Consider the following 21,131-nt stretch of genomic DNA (forward strand, 5'->3'; position numbering starts at 1 on the left):
TTATGGTGTTTCAGGCGGTATTTATTACATGATATCTCGATCTCTTGGTCCTGAATTTGGCGGCGCTATCGGTCTGATGTTCACCCTAGCCAATGCTATAGCTGTATCGATGTATATTGTTGGTTTCTGCGAGTCACTGCAGGACCTGCTAAGAGGTTATTCACTCACCATTGTTGACGGTGACATCAATGATATAAGGATCGTTGGCATCATAACACTCGTTGCTATTCTAATACTGGCGCTGGTTGGAATGGACTGGGTGACAAGGGTACGTGCAACAGAACACTTTTACTGTTTTTCACAATAATCTCACTTATTAGAAGTTCTCATTTCAAGCATTTTAATAACTGACTGTTTATGTTGTCTGATTGTTCTTGTTATATCATAAAAGTGTAAATGGTACTGATGCAAATTAACACAGTGATGCTCACAATTGTCTCCCGTAATTTCTGCCTTAGTGTAACTTTATTAAAAGTAATGATTTATGAGGACGACCCATAACCAGCTTTTTGCTTGATGAACTACCAACCATTCACTGAAACTGATGCTGAATCTTCTTAGTGCGAATTCAGGTCTGAACATGCGCCTCAATTTGCAAGATGCGATGCCTAATATTTTCATCTAAAATATATTTCCACACATTAACGACATTAGCGATCTGATTTTACTAGATGTAAAAAACGAAGCATGTCCATTCGTAACCTTTCCAGCATCTGCCATAAATAGATCAAAAGAAATTTTCTGGAATTATGTTGTATTTTGGTACTGTAACAGAAAGAGGGATGGAAAGGATACATATACCTTTCGTAGAAACCAGACGGTAATTATTAGAATCAAGGGGTCAAGAAAGGGAAGCTGTGGTTGAGAAGGTAGTGAGGCAGAACTGTAGCCTACCTCAGATGTTATTCAGTCTGTACACTGAGCAAGCAGTCAAGGGAACGAAGGAAATATTTGGAGAAGGAATTAAAGTTCATGCTGAAGAAATAAAAATTTTTATGTCTATCGATGACATTGTAATTCTGTCAGAAATAGCAAAGAAACTGTAAGAGCAGTTGAACTTAACTGATAGTGCCGTAAAAAGAGGTTTGGTTTTTACAAAAGTAAAACTACAGTAGCCGGCCGAAGTGGCCGAGCGGCTCTAGGCGCTACAGGCTGGAACCGCGCGACCGCTACGGTCGCAGGTTCGAATCCTGCCTCGGGCATGGATGTGTGTGATGTCCTTAGGTTAGTTAGGTTTAAGTAGTTCTAAGTTCTACGGGACTGATGACCATAGATGTTAAGTCCCATAGTGCTCAGAGCCATTTGAACCAGCCGAAACTACAGTAATTGAATTTAGTCGAACTAAATCAGTCAATGTTGAGGAAACTAGATCAGGAAATGAGACCTCAAAGTAATACTGTAGATGAGTTTTGCTATTTGGGCAGCAAAATGACCGTTGAGGGACAAAGTAGACTGGATATAAAATGCAGACTGCCTACAGCAAGAAAAGCATTTCCGAAGAAAGGGAATTTGTAAACATCGCATATAGATTTACGTGTTATGAAGCCTTTTCTGAAGTTGTTTGTCTGGTGAGTCACCTTTTACTGAAATGAAGCGTTGACAATAGGGAGTTCAAACAAGGAGAGGATGTAATCTTTTGAAATGTGGGGCCATAGGGGATTGCTGAAGGGTAGTTGGTAGATCGAATAACTAACAACGAGGTACTGAATCTCATTGGGGAGGAAATAAATTTATGGCACAACTTTACTGAAGGATTGGATCTGTCGATAGTACACATTCTCAGGTATCCTCGAATTGTCGATTTCAAATTAATAATAGTGTTTGAGGTAAAAATTGTAGAGGAAGATGAAAGGCTGAACACAGTAAGCACGCTTAAACTGACGTAGGTTGCAGTAGTTATTCGTAGATGAAGAGGATTGCAGAGGATAGACTAGAATGGAGAGTTGCATTAAACCTGTCTTCGGACTGGCGGCCACAGCGAAACCAATACCAATAACAAAAAGCCTCTGGGACAGCTAATTCCATTTTAAGTGGCCCAACACGCTATAGATCATACTTCGATCAAAGGAAATACGTATTTCACTTATTTACTGCTCTTCGTAGGATTTGAACGAAGTTCACTGCAACCAGTCGCGACATAGATCCAAATTCCTGACATTATTTGTCTCGTTATTTTACGTCCTAAAGAGAAAGAAGTATTTACTATCTGAATAAGTCAAGTGAGTCCATTAGCGGTTCTCACTGAACTATTAATAGAATTGAGGGTATGAAATCATTTCTTTTATTACTTCTGCATAAGATATTGGTACAGTGCCTCGTGTTTTTTCAGGGCCCCCATTAAATAGATATGTGTTATTTAATTAAACTGATGATGGTATGAAACGTGAAGAAAGAGTTGAAATTCTCTTTAACCTTGTAATTATTACTGAATCCCAAGAATACAAAGGCGTTACACAGAACAATAAGATTAATGTTACATGACTCTTGTGGTGCCTCGACACAGTCGTACAAAGCCTTGTTCCATAATATAAAGATGGAAAAACACTTTGGTGAATGAAATACCAGCTTACTAAACTTGGTCAAGAATCAAGTATTACATGAAACAAAACGGAATCTCCATCACATTAATCGAAACCGCAAACATCACTCTGCTAGTCATTCAAGAACAGTGCCTAAGAAATCTCGTTATAACAGTGTGGCTCGTCAAGAGTGTATTTGAGGAACGATATTACTTTGTGTTCCAGAGTAAACACGTGGAAAAGAACTGTATATAATTGTGCTTACAACTTCGCCAATATAAACCTATAACTGCTTTCATAGACAGTTCTTTCTCCACAAAGCAACACCGTTCATTAACACGTCATATCACTAACAAGGAAAAGCATATATTCTCTCAACAACAGTCTCGAATAGAACAGACATAAAGAAGAATGCTCTGTTCCTATTCAAAACTCACAAGCTTGGTTCAAATGGTTCAAATGGCTCTGAGCACTATGGGACTCAACTGCTGAGGTCATTAGTCCCCTAGAACTTAGAACTAGTTAAACCTAACTAACCTAAGGTCATCACAAACATCCATGCCCGAGGCAGGATTCGAACCTGCGACCGTAGCGGTCTTGCGGTTCCAGACTGCAGCGCCTTTAACCGCACAGCCACTTCGGCCGGCAAAACTCACAAGCCATTTGGTGTCTCAGTGCCCTCCTTCCTCACTGGCTGAGGATGTTCTCGCTACAAAGATCAGAGGCAGAGGAAGTAGCGTAGCAGATGCAGCAGGGAATTTATGGAAGTCGACCTGTGGATGTAAGTATGACAGCAAAGACTGCTTGCGAGCAGTAGGCAAGAAACAAACGTAATATGTTGAATGGAAATCAATAACAGGCTAATTACCAAAACACTGATTCCGAGTTATTCAGTTATTTTTGTTGTGACAATAATGCACTTATGAAAAAACATGAACAATGCTTTTAATTTGACCGCGGGATTAGCCGAGCGGTTTAGGGCGCTGCAGTCATGGACTGTGCGGCTGGTCCCGGCGGAGGTTCGAGTCCTCCCTCGGGCATGGGTGTGTGTGTTTGTCCTTGGGATAATTAAGGTTAAGTAGTGTGTAAGCTTAGGGACTGCTGACCGTAGCAGGTAAGTCCCATAAGAATTTACACACATCTGAACATTTTTGAACTTTTTATTTACTGTCTGGAATAGGAATCACACAATAACGACAATTTTTTTAAGTTGCTTTTCTCTTATCAATGAAAATAAACAGTTTATTCTGAAAAACGTAGGACAATGAAAGAAATCTCAAGCATTTATCAGTTTTTTAATAACAACATCTTACAGATACATTTTACAGATAGAATTTCCTGTGGTTAAATTATTACTGACCCTCTTTTCAATTTTATAGAGCACAAAGCAGTTTAACTGATAAACTGCTCTAAAAATATTCTGTTAGCTACTTTCACATATAGCATCATCTGTTGCAGATCCCTTTATATTTTTGTGATCGTAAAAATTATGTCAGTGGTAACTATTTCCTCTAAAATCTTTTAGGCGATCCAGTCTTAAAGTTCGTTAAACATTGTTCTCGTCTTGGCGACTTCACGAGCAGTTTTTTTCACTTAATTCAAATACATTTGGAAATATTTATTTTCGTTGTGTTTACATGTGTATCGACTGCTTTTTTAAAGTCAAAAAGTCCTCAGGCTGTAGCAAAGTGGCCACAAATGGATTTCATTTCGTTCATCGCATTAGATGATTCAGGAAAGCCTACAACTGTGTCATTCATGATTTAAATAATCAAAACTGCACCAATTACTTACTTTTTATGCTTAGCACAAGGCGCATCGTGAATTTATTCACATTTTCAAGTGCATTTGTGCATCTGTTTACATGAATATGTCTGTTGATGTTTGCATGTGTGATTTTCTGCCTCCCTTGCGTCTTTTTGAAGTTAGACTGCAGTCGGAAAATCGGACAAAATAAATCTTTGAGTGTTTTTTAACGCTAATGTTAGAAATGGTATTTTTGTTTGCCTACTTACAGGAATTGTGCCTCCTCCGTTATAAGAATATCACACACATGCAAACCATCACTTACCCTGTTCGTTAACAAAACATGCCACATAGCTATTATAAAACATATTTTTACCACTGTTGACTACTAAATTATCAATGACTTTATTCCTAATGACGATATGTGGATATGTATGATAACTGTTACAGTTGTCATATGCAGGAGAAACATTTGAAGAAAGTAACTGCCGGCCGCGGTGGTCTAGCGGTTCTAGGCGCGCAGTCCGGAACCGCGCGACTGCTACGGTCGCAGGTTCGAATCCTGCCTCGGGCATGGATGTGTGTGATGTCCTTAGGTTAGTTAGGTTTAAGTAGTTCTAAGTTCTAGGGGACTGATGCCCACAGATGTTAAGTCCCATAGTGCTCAGAGCCATTTGAACCATTTGAAGAAAGTAACTGATTCACTATCTAGTTTTTCATTGAGAATATTTTTTCCTTTCTTCGCGATGCAAGAATAATTTCAAGCTCCTACATTACATCAACATGAGATTTTTGGAAGTGGTGGAGTATCTTAAGATATTCGTCCGTGTACTCGAATGAGTGTCCAGTGTTTCTTGTCTGTGTTGCTATTGCTGATTTTGTAAATTGGTTATGTATGTAACAGTTGACATGTTCAGTGTATCTAATGTGAAAATTCCTGTCAGTTTGTCCAATGTAGTAGCTTGAGAAAGTTTTACAAGTTATTTTCTATATTACTGAGTCTCAGAATTCATCTATGTTATTGTTTAAGATGGGGACTAGTTTCTGTTGTAGTTTTTTGTTTTTGGTGAAAGCTACTTTCACATTATGTGGCCTAAGTAGGTTTGTCACTTTTTGAGAAATTTTACCTGTGTAAGGTATGCTAGCCATACATTTGATTGTATAATTGTTTCCTTTTAAAGAGTCAGGAATTTCTTTCTTTTTTGTTGTTTGTCTCTGCATACTGTCGATCACTGAGTTGGGGAAGTAATTGGGCACTGCTGTTTGCTTAATGATGTCTAATTCTTTCTCCCTGCCCTCTTTGTTCATTGGGATTTTGTTTCCTCTGTTTATCATCGTTTTGTATGCAGCATTCTTGTGTACATCTGGGTTACATTTTGTGGCATGTAACCCAATAACACTGTAACAATGCTGACTGTGTACAAACTCATTATGCAGCCACAGTGTCGTTATATCTTTGTAGTATGTTTTGTAAACAAACAGTGTAAGTGATGATTAGCGTGTTTGTGATTTTCTATATAATGGAGGAGGCGCAATACTCGTAAGTATGCAAACAAAAATACCCTTTCTAATATTAGCGTTTAAAATACTCAAAGGTTTATTTTGTCCGATTTTCCGATTGCAGTCTAACTTCAAAAAGATGCAAGAGAGGCAGAAAATCACACATGCAAACATCACCAAACGTATACTCGTAAACAAAAATACAAATGCAATTGAAAATGAGAGTAAATGCTCGAAACTCTTTGTGCTAACCATAAAGAAATAATTAGCTGGTGCTGTTTTCGTTATTTACATAACAAATCGATTGTTTGGTGTCGAATTCTCCATAAGTTTTACACGGTTCTTAGGTACTTGACATTCTTACAGTCTCCAGCATTTTTCAGTCTGGGAAAAATCTGTCACACGACATAAATGAATGGCCAGAGACCAAAAATTTATGGTTTATCTCATCATACTTGCCTTTCTTTCATCGCGAACTGGTTCTCTCTTCTTTATTTTTCTGCTTGTGTCACTGTGTAAATCCATCGCATTTATAATGTACTTTCGTGTAGTTAACAAACAAAACAAAAAAACGGATTGTGACTGCACAGTAGCTGCGCGGGATTAGCCGAGCGGTCTCGGGCGCTGCAGTCATGGACTGTGCGGCTGGTCCCGACGGAGGTTCGAGTTCCCTCGGGCATGGGTGCGTGTGTTTGTCCTTAAGATAATTTAGGTTAAGTAGTGTGTAAGCTTAGGGACTGATGATCTTAGCAGTTAAGTCCCATAAGATTTCACACACATTTGAACATGTTTTTGAACTGCACAGTATTGTTGCAGACAATGCTCGCAAACAATTCCAAAGCTTTTGTGGCACTTAACACGCTTTAGCACCACCATACCGCTCATACCATCTTCGGGCCTTATTCGGTCTGCTATAAATAATCGTAGCTCCTAACCCCCTTTTCAGGTTGTTGGCAATGGCGCGTAGCTTCGTTTTTCGGGTGTAACTAAAAAAAAATTGTTTTGGCGCTTAGTCCGTTATTTATTCCCACTCTACATAGATGGAAGCTGGCATATATAACAGATAAGTTTTGGGTTCTTTCGACAACTTTCAACTTACTAGTAATGCCTATTGCCAATATTGATTTGCCTCTGGCTTATAAACCACATTTCTGCCGTAAACGAAATCTTTCATAGAAACCTCATCACTTATCCTTTCGGAAAACGACAGTCCAATTTGAAACTCGCTGCCATGAAGCTGTTGGTGGAGAGGAATGTGGATTGCATTAAATGCGTTGGGATGTAGTATTGGCAGGGAACGTCTTGGCAGATCTCACTCGCATATTCAATTGTCTCGTGGTGACTTGTGGCTTGCATGTTACCGCTGCTGCAATGTTACGAGCATTCCTCTCATAAATTGTTACACTTTATCGTTGACGTCTTTTATTTCTCCAATTTCCGGTTTATTTCAATTGTTTTACAATGTTTGCAACGATAGATCCTGAGTGTTTTCACGGTCAGGTTTCCATTCAGCATATAACTGCGAAACTACTCAAACGGTTTGTTGACAATGACCATAAACGAAAACCATATCCACTTTCTCGGCTACAGTATACATTGTAGAAGTGTGAAAAGGTTCATGAGCAAATTGTCTGATTGCTACAATAGGAAATATGCAGACTAGTGAGCTTCAGTACACAAGTGAACACACGATCTGTAAGTGAGTTACGTGTTTGCTTACGACTGGTACAAAAGTTCACAGGACTTCATCTTCTGAAGGCAGGAAGGTGGTTTGTGGAGCTAGTACCCGTAACTGTGTAATTATGTCCCATGCATGCTATGTCGCGAAGTCCTCTTCAGAGGTTCTTCCCAATGCCACAAAAAAGTATTTCGTTACATTTAAATGAAACAGTCAGTGCCATAATTCGGCAACTATAAACATTACAGATTCCTTGCGTATCTCACGAAATTCACCACATTGGCCACTTGGGGAACACGGCACTCGACAAAAGTCATGGGATAACGATATAGACGTATTCAGATAGCGGTAGTATCGCATACACAAGATATAGAAGCGCAGTGCACTGGGGGAGTTGTCATTTGAACTCAGGCGATTCATGTGAAAAGGTTTCCGTCGTGATTATGGCCTCACGAGTTTCCGTCGTGATTATGGCCTCACGACGGGAATTGAGACTTTGAGCGCCAAATGATAGTTGGAGCTAGACGGTGGGCTGTTTCGTTTCGGAAATCAGTAGGGTATTCAATATTCCGAGATCCACAGCGTACCGAGAATACCAAGTTTCAGGCATTACCTCTGACCACGGACAACGCAGTGGCCGAAGGCATCCACTTAAGAACCCAGAACAGGAGTGTTTGCGTAGAGTTATCAGTGCTAAGTGCAAGCAACACTAGTGAAATAACCGCAGAAATCAATGTGTGACGTACGACGAACGTATCCGTTAGGACAGTGCGGCGAAATTTGGCGTTAATGAGCTATGGCAGCAGACGATCGAAACGAGAGCATTTGCAAACAGCACGATATCGCCTGCAGCGCCTCTCCTGGGCTCGTGAACGTGTCGGTTGGACCCTAGACGACTGGAAAAACGTGGTCTGGTCAAATGAGCCCCATTTTAGTTGGTAAGAGCTGTTGGTAGGGTAAGAGTGTGGCGCAGGCTCCACGAAGCCATGGTCCCAAGTTATCAACAAGGCACTGAGCAAGATGATGGTCGCTCCATAATAGCGTGGGCTGTATTTACATTGAATGGACTGGGTTCTCTGGTCCAAATGAACCGATCATTGACTGGAAATGGTTGTATTCGGCTATTTGGAAACCATTTGCAGCTATTCATGGACTTCATGTTCCCAAACAATGATGAAATTTTTATGGACAACAATGTGCCACGTCACTGGGTGACAATTGTTCGCGATTGGTGTGAAGGACATTTTGGACAATTCAAGCGAATGATTTGTCCATTCAGATCGCCCGAAATCAATCCCATCCAACATTTATGGGACATAATCGAGAGGTCAATTCATGGACAAAATCCTGCACTGGCAACGTTTTCACAGTTATGGATAGTTGTAGATGCAGCCCGGCTCACTATTTCTGCAGCGGACTTCCAACGACTTGGTGAGTCTGTGCCACGTCGAGCTACTGCACTACGCTGGGAGAAAGGAGACCTGACACGTTATTAGGTGGTACCCCTTGACTTTTGTCACGTCGGTGCATTTACTTGTTTGGATGTATTGGGGGTGACCTGTCTTTGCTACCTCATCTTCCATAAATGTTTCGAATCAGAAGTTTTGGATGGAGCCGTAAGCCTGTTCCTGAAATTCTATGAGAGATTCTAGGAGAGCTGTAGAAGGAAGGGCGCAAAATCGTTACAGGAGTATTGGAATCTAATTGCAAGAATGGAGTACATAAAATAATGCACCGAAGAATTTTACTGTTAAGTAGGAGAACTCGCAGAAACGTTTTCAGTGAGGTGGGTGCTATGTTATGATTACCTCAAATGAATCGACGGAAAAGGTGTTACTATAATGATAAAAAAATAAAAAAATAAATACTATTGTTTATAAACACCAAAGGAAACTGCAAATATTAGAACGTAGGCACAACATCTCTTCCAAGAAAGGGATAAACTGAGTCTATCAACCAGATTCACGACAAGTGTCCCCTTGGAATGATAGTCAAACTCTATCCAATCAAAAATAGTAAAAGAATTTTGAGCGCATAGGTCCAAGCTCATTGCAAAATGCAAGATAACTTAACTGTGATCGAATTGCCCATTACGAATAAATAAAACAGATTTGCAGAAGAAATGGTGTCATTTAGCTCAGCGCTCACTCCGCTGCTGAGTGAGACATTTCCTACGCTGTGGTTAAGTCATTTCTTCGAGATACCCTTTCTTCTGTGAGTGCTAGACTAGAACAAAAAAAGTAGGATAGATTCTGCGAAGTTTGAAAAGTTGAAGATAGGTACTGGCTTAAATTTCAGTGCTGCTGACAAGCTACTGTTGAATAAGTAATCACTTGAACGAGACTGGCCGTACGGGCAAGAGACCTACACGTACTTTAAAGCAACACACTGTTGGGGATCTGGATGTACCAGAGTTACGGTTTGTTTGCGGGCGAGACTTTTCCCCCCTCCCCCACTCACAAGAGGTTAAACAGAGTTCTAACAGCTGTCAAAGAGGGGCTGCTTCACGGACACTTACGCAGCTACACACTCCGTACGATGACCTCATTGGAATGATAGCCAAACCCTCCATGTTATTAATAAGTTGACCGTAAACCAGTTCCTATTGGTGAAACCTGGCTCGCTGAATTATTTCAGCTGCCACTGTCGCGTGATCAATCGAATCAATGTGTAGGTGTCTACCGCAATCACTACAGCGTACGGCAGACGCACCGACGTTGACGGCATGCTCTTAAGAGTGGCGTTCAGCACATAATAGCCGAGTCAGAGCACTTTTTAGGTTCTCAAACCTCAATCGGTAGAAACAGAACCCATTTGGGTCACTTTTTGACCAACTTCTTGTCTGTATGTCCGACTGTTAAGAGTCCTTTTCTCAGGGATGGACAGACGCATAAAGTCCAAATCTATGCTAAGTACTAAGGCATGCGGTCCCTTGACGACGTAAAACATTTAAGCTTCTACGTCAGTGCAATTGAGAGATATGGCTCTCAGCACGTGACCAGATAAGAGGAAACGCAGGTGCCATCTAAAAACGCGAAGAACCTTAAGTAATCACTTATATAAAAAGCGAGAAGTGAAATGTTTTCTAATCTACGAATAATACATATAAAAACAAACGGTATATCGTAACTGTATCGTTACAGATCCCACTGATGATGCCTTAAAGTGAAAAAAGGTGAAACGAGTCTGGGAGAATAAAATAAAATGCAGCAAGAGAAGGCGTTTTTTATTTACAAAACAAATATTCCTGTGTTTGCTGCCGAGGATGGCACGCAAACAAACCCGCCATTCATCAAAACCTGTACGGTACTTGTCGTTGACTTAGAATCGTTATATTTGGTAAGAAGCAAGATTTCACAGTACAAGTGAAGGAAAAAATCCGAAGACTATTAATTTGTAATTATATCATAAGAAAAAAGTATTCTTCTGTCATTTGTTATCCGTCTGTATATCTGTCCATCTGTTAAGACCCCTTTTTCTCAGGAATGGGTAGACGTATCAAGATGAAATTTATTAAAGTCTACAGTCCCTTTAAGGTGAAAAATATCTAAGTCTCTAAGTCAATGCAATCAAAAAATATAGTCATTTATGTCACATATTTTGATATCTTGCCATCGATATCAGCAAGAGGCAATAATCGTCGAAACTCTTGATTCCTAGGACCGATGAAGAATATATATATATATATATTATTGTTTTTGTACGGAACCCTCGGTTCGTGAGTCAAACTCGCACTTATCCGAATTTTGTTTTTTATTACTCCTTGGTCAACAGGCCGTAACCTACAAACGGGAGCGCAGCATAAAGATCTGCAAAAATATAGTTTAAAATATAAAACACATGCAAATCTACCCATTGAAATGATACAATTAGATATTCACAGTGTATCATAATAAATGAAAATAATACACGATACCATCATCTCCTCTGTAGGAATCGACATGAATTCCGCAAAGCTCGCGTGAAACGCAGCTCGCTCTGTCCGTCCACGTGGCCGGGAGGGCAGTATATGCCAGCGCCCAGGTTGGTGCCGCGTTCCTTGGCTCCAAGAAGGCATCCGATACAGTTGTGCAGTACCATCTACTGATATAAACGCGAACGTATGGAATGTAAGACCAGCTGTGTTACTGGTATGGAGACTTCTTAATAAACGGAACACAGCGTGTCACTCTGGTGTCGTTGTTGTGGTTTTCAAACCGAGGACTGTTTTGATGCAGCTCTCCAGGCTAGTCTATTCTGCACAAGCCACTTCATCTCTTCATAATTACTGCAAACTGCATCCGTCTGAACTTGCCTACTGTATTCATCATTTGGTCTCCCTCAACAATTTACCCCTCACACTCCTTTTCATTGCCATATTGACGATGCCTTCGCATCTCACGTTTTGTCCCATCAACCGATCCTTTCTTTAACCCAAGATTATTAAATCTTCATAAAATTTACGATTGCAGTTGGTACCAATTCGCGGTTCCCGCCAAACTGATACCGTCAGTGTAGGGTTTGAAACGGGACATTTTGTACTTATTTTGTATGTGATATACCACTGGAGACCTTGTAATAATTAACTAGTGCATAAACTTTACATTATGGCTTACGTTGAGTAAAATATGGCTGAAATCCCTGGGCTAGCAGGACAGAGCAGATGGGGTTATATTTGTAGAAAGGGCCAGAATAAGTTACTGTCAGTTGCACTCAACATATAAACTTTATTTCTTAAAACAGTCAATCACACAAGCAAGAATCAAAAACTCTCAAGGTGTTAACGAAAGATCTCCTTTGATTTATTTAGATCGGCTGAAGGCCACATCGAAAATACAAAGCACAAGGCCTAAGCAAAGAATTGAGGTACAGGAGTTCTTCTGGAGGTTTCCCTTCTTTAGAAAAAATTTTTATCTTCAATATAAATAGGCTTCAATTTTTCACGTAGAAATCTGCTGAAGGCCTCACATTAATCAAGAACAGTGTTACGGATATAGGCCGAGACAAAGATTTTCAAAGTTTAATCTAAATAGGCTGAAAACTCGGCTGAAGGCCGCATATCAACAAAACAATTTAACGGCTTAAGAAGAGCTTTCAATTTGAAAAGACTGAAGTCCTTACCTTAAAATATTTCGTGTAACCCTCGGCTGAAAGCCTCATACTAAAGATTAACAATCTTATGACTTAAGGATTTTGAATTTTTAATTTAAGAGAGATTAAAACTCGGCTGATGGCCACACACCATGCAGAAAACAATTCTGCGGCTTAAGGCCTACAGGAAAGAGCTTCAAAATTTCAACTAAAATAGGCTAAAGGCTTTATCCTAAAATGCTTCACATAACTCTCGGCTGAAGGCCACATACGAAACCCAAACTATCTCACGGCTTAAAACCCAGACAAAGAAATTTCCAATTTGACCAAATTTTTCAACTTTTGATTTGAAAAGGCTGAAAACTCGGCTTAAGGCCATTTACCAACTTTAAACTAATTTACAGCTTAAGGCCTAGGCACAAGGAATTTTCAATTTTAATTTTGAAAGGCTGAAACTCGGCTGAAGCTCACTTACCAAACAAGAAACAATTTTGCTTTCGGCTTAACGGCTAAGAAGAAAAGCCCTGCAACTTTAATAAGGTAAAACTCAGCTGAAGGCCATACGGAGTACTTAAGACTAAAAAGGAAATCACTATGTAAAACACAAGGAGTGGCACTCAGCAGGTTCGAAGGATCGGCCTGGGAAGGTAACACTAACGCACGTTTAGGTGAGACAGGCAGCCAGACAGACAACCTCTTAATCGGAGGGCAACCCAACCGAAAGCCAGCAGACGAACCAACCAACAAGATCAATTCTGTCTGCTCCACCCGACGAGCAAAACGACAAGATGTCAATAGCACAATGTTCTGGATACTGGTGCCGAATCCAGCCATGTCAGAATAAACACCCAAAACTACCAACAACACCTCAGCTGTCGAACTACACGCCGCGCTGGATAGCATCAACACTGCCAAAAACTACGTCAATGACCAGGGCAGGTCACCGTAACGTCAACGGCCACAAGGCAGAAGATAGTGCTGGTACACTTCATTAATGAAGGAATGAATTAAATTAAGTTAAACACCACACAGAAAGACGGCTGCAATTCTAGCCGATTTCATTGCACACATGTTCTTGATCATGGGAATCTCCCAGAAAGCGACAACCAGGATCAAATGAGAAATGTGATAGCAGTTGAGGCTTGATAGCAGGTTAAGTGAGCACTCAACTTTAGCGTCCAGGATCGGTGGGCGACGAACTTCGTAACCCTCGCAAGAAGCGCCTCACAACTCCAACCGCGCATGGAAGCCGCAAGCGGGTCCGTCCTGACTATCTACCACGGAGACTTCCTCACTGCTCTGCCCCATCCGACCGACTGCCTAGGCCCGGAAATGGTCACAGGACCAAATACACGATGGCCGATGAGACGACCAACCGAAAGACCAACTCACGGTCGTCTCGCTCCAATCTCCTTCCGTCGGACAGTTCATGTGTGTCGCCAGCGGTCGGCGAGCACTGGCTATCCGCGGCTCACCGGCGCTCCGTCCCCGACTTCACTGCTGCTGGGTCCCGGCTGCACTTTTGGTCCGTCTCCAACCCACTTCCCGACTTCTCAACACACGACGACCCAGAAAACTATAGGCCGCTCCAGAGATGGTACGAGACAGTGCACTATCGATACGGGCTGCTGCTGCCACTCACGGGCAAGTAAGGCAGGAAGTTAGTGACGCCAGTAAATGGAATAAGAAAACCAGGCGGCAGTACCGTAATAGAAGGTGACAAACAATAAATGGCCTGAACACGAGCCGTGCACGGCTCAATGGCGTAGTAAAATTTACGATAGTTTAGTAACACTGTAACATTTCCCCCCTTTAGTGTTCTAGGGTTAAGTCATATTGTGCCATAATTTTTTTTTTCTACAGTATGATTTGGTTCCTAGTTAGGTACTCCATCTCCTCATCTAATCTTCAGTAGTTTTCAATAGCACCACATTTCTAAAGCTTCTATCCTCTTCCGACTCATTGGCCTATCTTCTCCTTCACTTCCATACACGGCTAAACTCCAGAGAAATATCTCCAGAAAAGACTTCCTAGTATTTTAATTCATATTTATTGGCTTAAAATGGCTCTGAGCACTATGGTCATCAGTCCCCTAGAACTTAGAACTACTTAAACCTAACTAACCTAAGGACATCATACACATCCATGCCCGAGGCAGGATTCGAACCTGCGACCGTAGCGGTCACGCGGTTCCAGACTGAAGCGCCTTTAACCGCACGGCCACACCGGCCGGCAATTCATATTTATTCCAAAAGGAGAAACATCTTCAGACATGAAAATGACTTTGAACGTACACCGCGAGATTGTTAGAGAACCGTTATGTGTACAGTATACAGAGCGTAAACGGTAACTGTCTACAAGATACTGGGTGGTTTAGGGAAAGTCTAGACGAAAAAATTGATATCAAAAACTTGTGATCTATCAAGCCGCGAGACAACCTAAAATTGGCCTAGGAAAGCCACCTACACTGCAGCACTTGCGTCGTCCCGCCTCTTACGCCAACGGCTTTCTTTAACAGGAGTAGGTTAACCTTTCCTGTGAGAGTGATAAAAGTAAAATACTTTTGAAAACGTTATGCAAAAGCTTGTTACATTTTCATTCGATCTGAAATGGCAGCCACAGCACTCACGCAGTAAAACGGCGAAAGAAACAAAACGATTTCATTGTTATTTTTACATTATTAAAATTCACAAAACTGTAAGTTACAGTTTACACCAACGTCAGTTTTACAATTTACAAGTGCACAACTACGCCGGTGGCGTCTCAGCCATGCTTCCTGGCATGAAAGATAACAACTATCCTACATACATCAAAAAAAGTTTTGCATCACTCCGGTTCCCAGAACTCCTGAAGATAGACATTGACAGTGGATATTGTATCACAGACACAGTCCCGTTGACTGTTCAGAGATGCTACTAAACCCGCCCAAAGATGCAAACAAACATGCATGAGCACCGCCTATTAGACGGAGGGGGTCCGACAGCCGATCAGTTTCAGTCATTCAGCCAGGAGGGAGATACACGGCTCGTGTTGCCTCTAGTTCAACCATGCCTAGACGGTCAATACCGCGGTTCGATTGTGTCCGCGTTGTTACTCTGTGCCAGGAAGGGCTCTCAACAAGGGAAGTGTCCAAGCGTCTAGGAGTGAACCAAAGCGATGTTGTCCTGATATGGAGGAGATACAGAGAGACAGAAACTGTCGATGACAAGCCTCGCTCAGGCCGCCCAAGGGCTACTACTGCAGTGGATGACCGCTACCTACGGATTGTGGCTCGGAGGAACCTTGACAGCAGCGCCACCAAGTTGAATAATGCGTTTCGTGCAGCCACAGGACGTCGTGTTACGACTCAAACTGGGTGCAATAGGCTGCATGACGCGCAACTTCACTCACGACATCCATGGCGAGGTAAATCTGCAACCACGACGCCATGTAGCGAGGTAGAAATGGCTCCAACAACATGCCGAACGGACCACTCAGGATTGGCATCACGTTCTCTTCACCGACGACTGTCGCATATGCCTTGAATCAGACAATCGTTGGAGACGTGTTTGGAGACAACCCTACCAGGCTGAACGCCTTAGACACGCTGTCCAGCGAGTGCAGCAAGGTGGTAGTTCCCTGATGTTTTGGGGTGGCATTATGTGGGGCCGACGTACGCCGCTGGTGGTCATGGAAGGCACCGCAACGACTGCACGATACGTGAATGCCATCCTCCGACCGATAGTGCATCCATATTGGCAGCATATTGGCGAGGCATTCGTCTTCATGGACAATTCGCGCCCCCATCGTGCACATCTTGTGAATGACTTCCTTCAGGATAACGACATCGCTCGACTAGAGTGGGAAGCATGTTCTCCAGATGTGAACCTCATCGAACATGCCTGGGATGGATTGAAAAGGGCTGTTAATGGATGACGTGACCCACCAACCACTCTAAGGGATCTACGCCGTTGAGGAGTGGGACAATCTGGACCAACAGTGCCTTGATGAACTTGTGAATAGTATGACACGATGAACACAGGCGTGCATGAGTGCAGGAGGACGTGCTACTGGGTATTAGAGGTACCTGTGTTTATATCAATCTGGACAACCACCTCTGTAGGTCTCGCTGTATGGTGGTACAGCATGCAATGTGTGGTTTTCATGAGAAATAAAAATGTAGGAAATGATGTTTATGTTGATCTCTATTCCAATTTTCTGTACAGATTCCGGAACTCTCGGAACCGAGGTGATGCAAAACTTTTTTTGATGTATATGTCGAATTGTTCGTCTGGACTTCCTCTACACGTCTATGGTACGTTGTGAATAGCTCTCGCTTACACTCGGTGTATAAACGACCTAGTATATAACGTAGGAAAATTCATGACACCGTTCACAAAGATTCTGTTGTATACAGTGTAGTCACGATCCAAAGAAATATAATTGATTCGCCTCAATGGACAATGAACCCAGAAGTTTCGGTGAGGATGCACATTTACATTCGATCTCCAGCGCAAATCTAAAATTAGCAAGCGTGAAGGACATTGACGGGGTCTCCGGAGGTCTCCGGATATGTGGCGCTCGATAGGAGTGTGGCTCAGCCGGGGAGCGTCGGAAAATAGTCGGTGCAGGTGCGATAACCACCGTGTCCGGGTTGCACAACTGTAAACGTAACTGCCTAATAAGCAGAAGGTCCCGGGTTCGAGTCCCGATCTGGCATACTGTTTCACTTGCCGCCGCTGATTCCACATGTAAGTCCCGATGCAGCTGATATAATTAATTCCTACCCTTTCGTTTCCTTCCTCCCCCTTCCTCTACCCATCTACACAATAAGTCTTGTATGATTGCAGTGGAAGATGTGTATTGTGTTTCAGTTCTTAATAAGCTTCATGTAGTAATAATAGGATCAGAACTGAACGGTACATCTAACATTTTAGGATTCTGAGTCAAAGCGTGTATCCTAGCTCATTTTTTCTATTCTTCGTAGTAGAGCGATCTGGAATATTGTACCTTTCGATTTATTCTATTTTGCACGTTTATAATCTCTAGTGTTAGTCTTTTATACCGACTTTAAAATTCCTGTTAATGTTGAAATGAGTAATTCCATTTGCGTTTGACCTTAAGTATATGTGAGAATTTTATAGTACGTGACAATGTGGCGTTCCCCGCGGTGTAATTCTTTTACTTATACATTTGTCCTAAATGAAAAGTCTTACATTTAACATTGCAACTTCTATAGCACATAAGGTGTACATAATAATGGTAACTGTAACAGTAGTAACATATATAAGTAATACAGTAATATCAGTCTTATTATGAAACACAATAACCTTCTACCATTACGTTCCAGTCAAATGGGAATAATGAAATGTTAACAGAAACGCTGGTGTCAACCAGTGCACAAGGAATTAAATTTGGAGAAGACAGAGATCAGGAAAGCACGGATAGTATTTTGTGTTACAAATGCTGATTCACTTTGTACGGAAGTAATACGACTGGGATATGCCTAGAGGGAAGCTATGTTATAATAGGTAATGCTCTCATCTCCTCTTGAATGCTGCGTGACTTTGGGTCAGACGCAGGTTGCTGGACTATTTGTTCCAAAGTCCATTAGCTCAAATGGAGGAAAAGATAGAGAAAATTTAGTGTCTGGTTTAGTTACGGCCGACTACTGGACGTCTAAGATATTTTTGTTACAGTTATGAGATGATGAGACGTAATTTGTATGCTAAGAGAAGGACACCAGTGACTAAGAAACCAATGGATAAAAGCATAAAGTGTGAAAATCACATCGCTTATCTGGTCGCATCCACCTTAACTGATCTCAGGAAGGATTGTAGTGATGAAACAACTCAGTGCTACATACACATATCGTACGCAAGAATTCATGGTGAACTCTTGACTCGTCAAAAGTTTTCGCTATTTATGTCGTGTTGAATTACACAACAATAGCAGGGAAACGGCGGAATAAATGAGTGGACTAGATTTTACTTAATTTGAGGTGGGTCAGTGACAGGTGATAGTCTGTCCTTTCCATCCTGGAGATTTATCCAAGATTACGCCTAAATCTTTTAAAAGGTGGCATTCTGTCTATGGAGGAAAGTGTGTGACATGTATTAACATTTCTGTTTATTTCGTCTATACACAATCCTAGAACACATTTTTAATCCTGGTTGGTACGGCCACACATTCGTCAACTTCAGGAGCCATAGGTTTTAGGCAGCATACGTGCTGTCCACAACACACATTGCCAAAGTATGGGCGAAACAAGTCACGAAAAAAAATGTATTCTACCGTTGTGTCTAAAAGTAATAAAGAGAATTAACTGTGTAATATTTTTCTGTTTTTGCTCTGGTAACTCGGTACCGTCAATCAGTGTGGGATTAACGGTCTCACGAAATTATCGCTTATCAGCTTTCGTTGCGATTTAATGATCACGTGGAACATCTTAAAGTTCAGTATAAGATCCTGATTTTGTACCCATTGTGCACTCTCTTAATAATTTAAGGTAGACTTATCGGATTTTCTGCCTCATTCTAAAAACAACTTGAGACGTTAAACTGATTTTATAGTCCTTCCTGGGAAGCTGATGGAACATTACTTTGCAGTGGCTTATTTCAAAGGTTTGGGCCTCTGAGTCCCACGGTAGCACAGAATGTGAAGTATTCCACTCCTATCAGCTTCAATGTACTCGTTCTGAGATGTAACAGTATTGCAGACAAGGAGAATTTCCTGCAATTTTTCCATGGTTTGTTGTTGTAAAACAACATTGTTAATAAACTAACTGTAACTTGTTCCCTTAACTTTATCACAAAGCACTGCCGACGGTACAAAAGCTCAGGTATGTTAAAGTTACCGTCAGCTGGGTCGTTGCTAAGAGATACAGTGAAAGAAAATCCGCGCTACGGTATCGTTTCGAGTATATTCAAAGCAGAGGTTGAATTGACTCTTTAAGTACGAAAACATATCATTTGCCATTATCTGATATTTTTCTTCCAGCATAGCTAGTAGTTTTCATAATCTTTAAAAATCTTTCATTACATATCTATACACCACGTACAGTTACGAATGGAATACGTTTGTAAAAATGTTTTTGGTTGCACACCATAGTTTACAGACCATCACTTGATTATTCATATTTAATTATTACCAATAAAATACTTCAGAGGTTTCTCACCACAAACTTTTGCTTATTTCGTTATCACATTTTTCACGAGTAACGAATTACGTACTCTGGTCGCGGACACTGTGGAGAATATCTTTCTGTTGGAAAATTCTCTGACGCTTGTATCCTGGAGTTTCTATCTCTATGTCCTTGAACATTGTTATCATTAGTAGTTTCATTCTATGTGTATTTTTAACTAGGTACATACAAGTGACTAAGAAAGTGTCAGGTTGAAATTTAGTAACATCAGTTTGGATGAAAGAAAATAAACTATTTTAGTATTGTGTGTGTTAATTACGGAATACATCAAGCAGTCTGATGACTGGATCTTGCTATGTTTCACAATCTTCAGCAATTGAGATTCTAATGAAATCGTTGTTTCCAGACGCAGATGATACTTCTATTTGTTCTGATTGCTGCGCAAATAGACTTTATAGCAGGAAGTATAATCGGACCAAAGAGCGCCGAGGAAAGGTCTAGAGGATTTGTCGGCTACAATAGTAAGTGGTTGAGTAAACGTATCAGTTCATTCTTACAATATTCTAGTATTTGATGTATTTATTCTTCAGATTACATTCAAAATTTATTTTAGTGGCATGATGCGATTAGCACGTCTGACAATGCAGTATTCCATTCGACGAGTCGGCTGTTGTGTGTTTCAGTGGAGACTTTCAAAGAAAACTTGTGGAACGACTATCGTTACTATGAGGGAGTCCATCACAACTTCTTCTCCGTCTTCTCTGTCTTCTTCCCGGCCGTCACTGGAATTGTGGCTGGAGCCAATCTGTCGGGGGACCTCAAAGTAAGTATGTGTAAAAATGGTGCTTAGAGTAGAATAGCGTCCTCGAACTGTCCTTACGTTCTAGAGATCTTCATCTTTTATCTGAAAATACCGGGAAAGAAGGTATGCTTCAGGTAATTCTTACAGAAACATTACTCATATACAAATATTTCGAATACTATTTAAGAGCTTTTTGTCATTGTGAGTATGATATTTTTTTCAAGTTTATTTAATATGCTACCTGAGCACGGCTGTAATGTGACTAGTTACTTCAATACAAACAATACATGTTTGGTATCATACACTCCTGGAAATGGAAAAAAGAACACATTGACACCGGTGTGTCAGACCCACCATACTTGCTCCGGACACTGCGAGAGGGCTGTACAAGCAATGATCACACGCACGGCACAGCGGACACACCAGGAATCGCGGTGTTGGCCGTCGAATGGCGCTAGCTGCGCACCATTTGTGCACCGCCGCCGTCAGTGTCAGCCAGTTTGCCGTGGCATACGGAGCTCCATCGCAGTCTTTAACACTGGTAGCATGCCGCGACAGCGTGGACGTGAACCGTATGTGCAGTTGACGGACTTTGAGCGAGGGCGTATAGTGGGCATGCGGGAGGCCGGGTGGACGTACCGCCGAATTGCTCAACACGTGGGGCGTGAGGTCTCCACAGTACATCGATGTTGT

The 21,131-nt window shown here is 41.4% G+C and overlaps 1 protein-coding gene across 1 annotated transcript in view; it reads left to right on the forward strand.

Moving 5' to 3' along the window:
* LOC124805719 (bumetanide-sensitive sodium-(potassium)-chloride cotransporter-like) overlaps positions 1-21,131 on the forward strand; it is a 621,615-nt gene that overhangs the window by 435,896 nt on the left and 164,588 nt on the right. Inside the window, exons 5-7 of the mRNA XM_047266288.1 lie at positions 15-268; positions 20,043-20,157; positions 20,320-20,459. Coding sequence (XP_047122244.1) covers positions 15-268; positions 20,043-20,157; positions 20,320-20,459 — 509 coding nt within the window. The remainder of the gene's footprint in view (positions 1-14; positions 269-20,042; positions 20,158-20,319; positions 20,460-21,131) is intronic.

Source organism: Schistocerca piceifrons, chromosome 7 (assembly GCF_021461385.2).
Source record: "Schistocerca piceifrons isolate TAMUIC-IGC-003096 chromosome 7, iqSchPice1.1, whole genome shotgun sequence".
NCBI lineage: Eukaryota > Metazoa > Arthropoda > Insecta > Orthoptera > Acrididae > Schistocerca > Schistocerca piceifrons.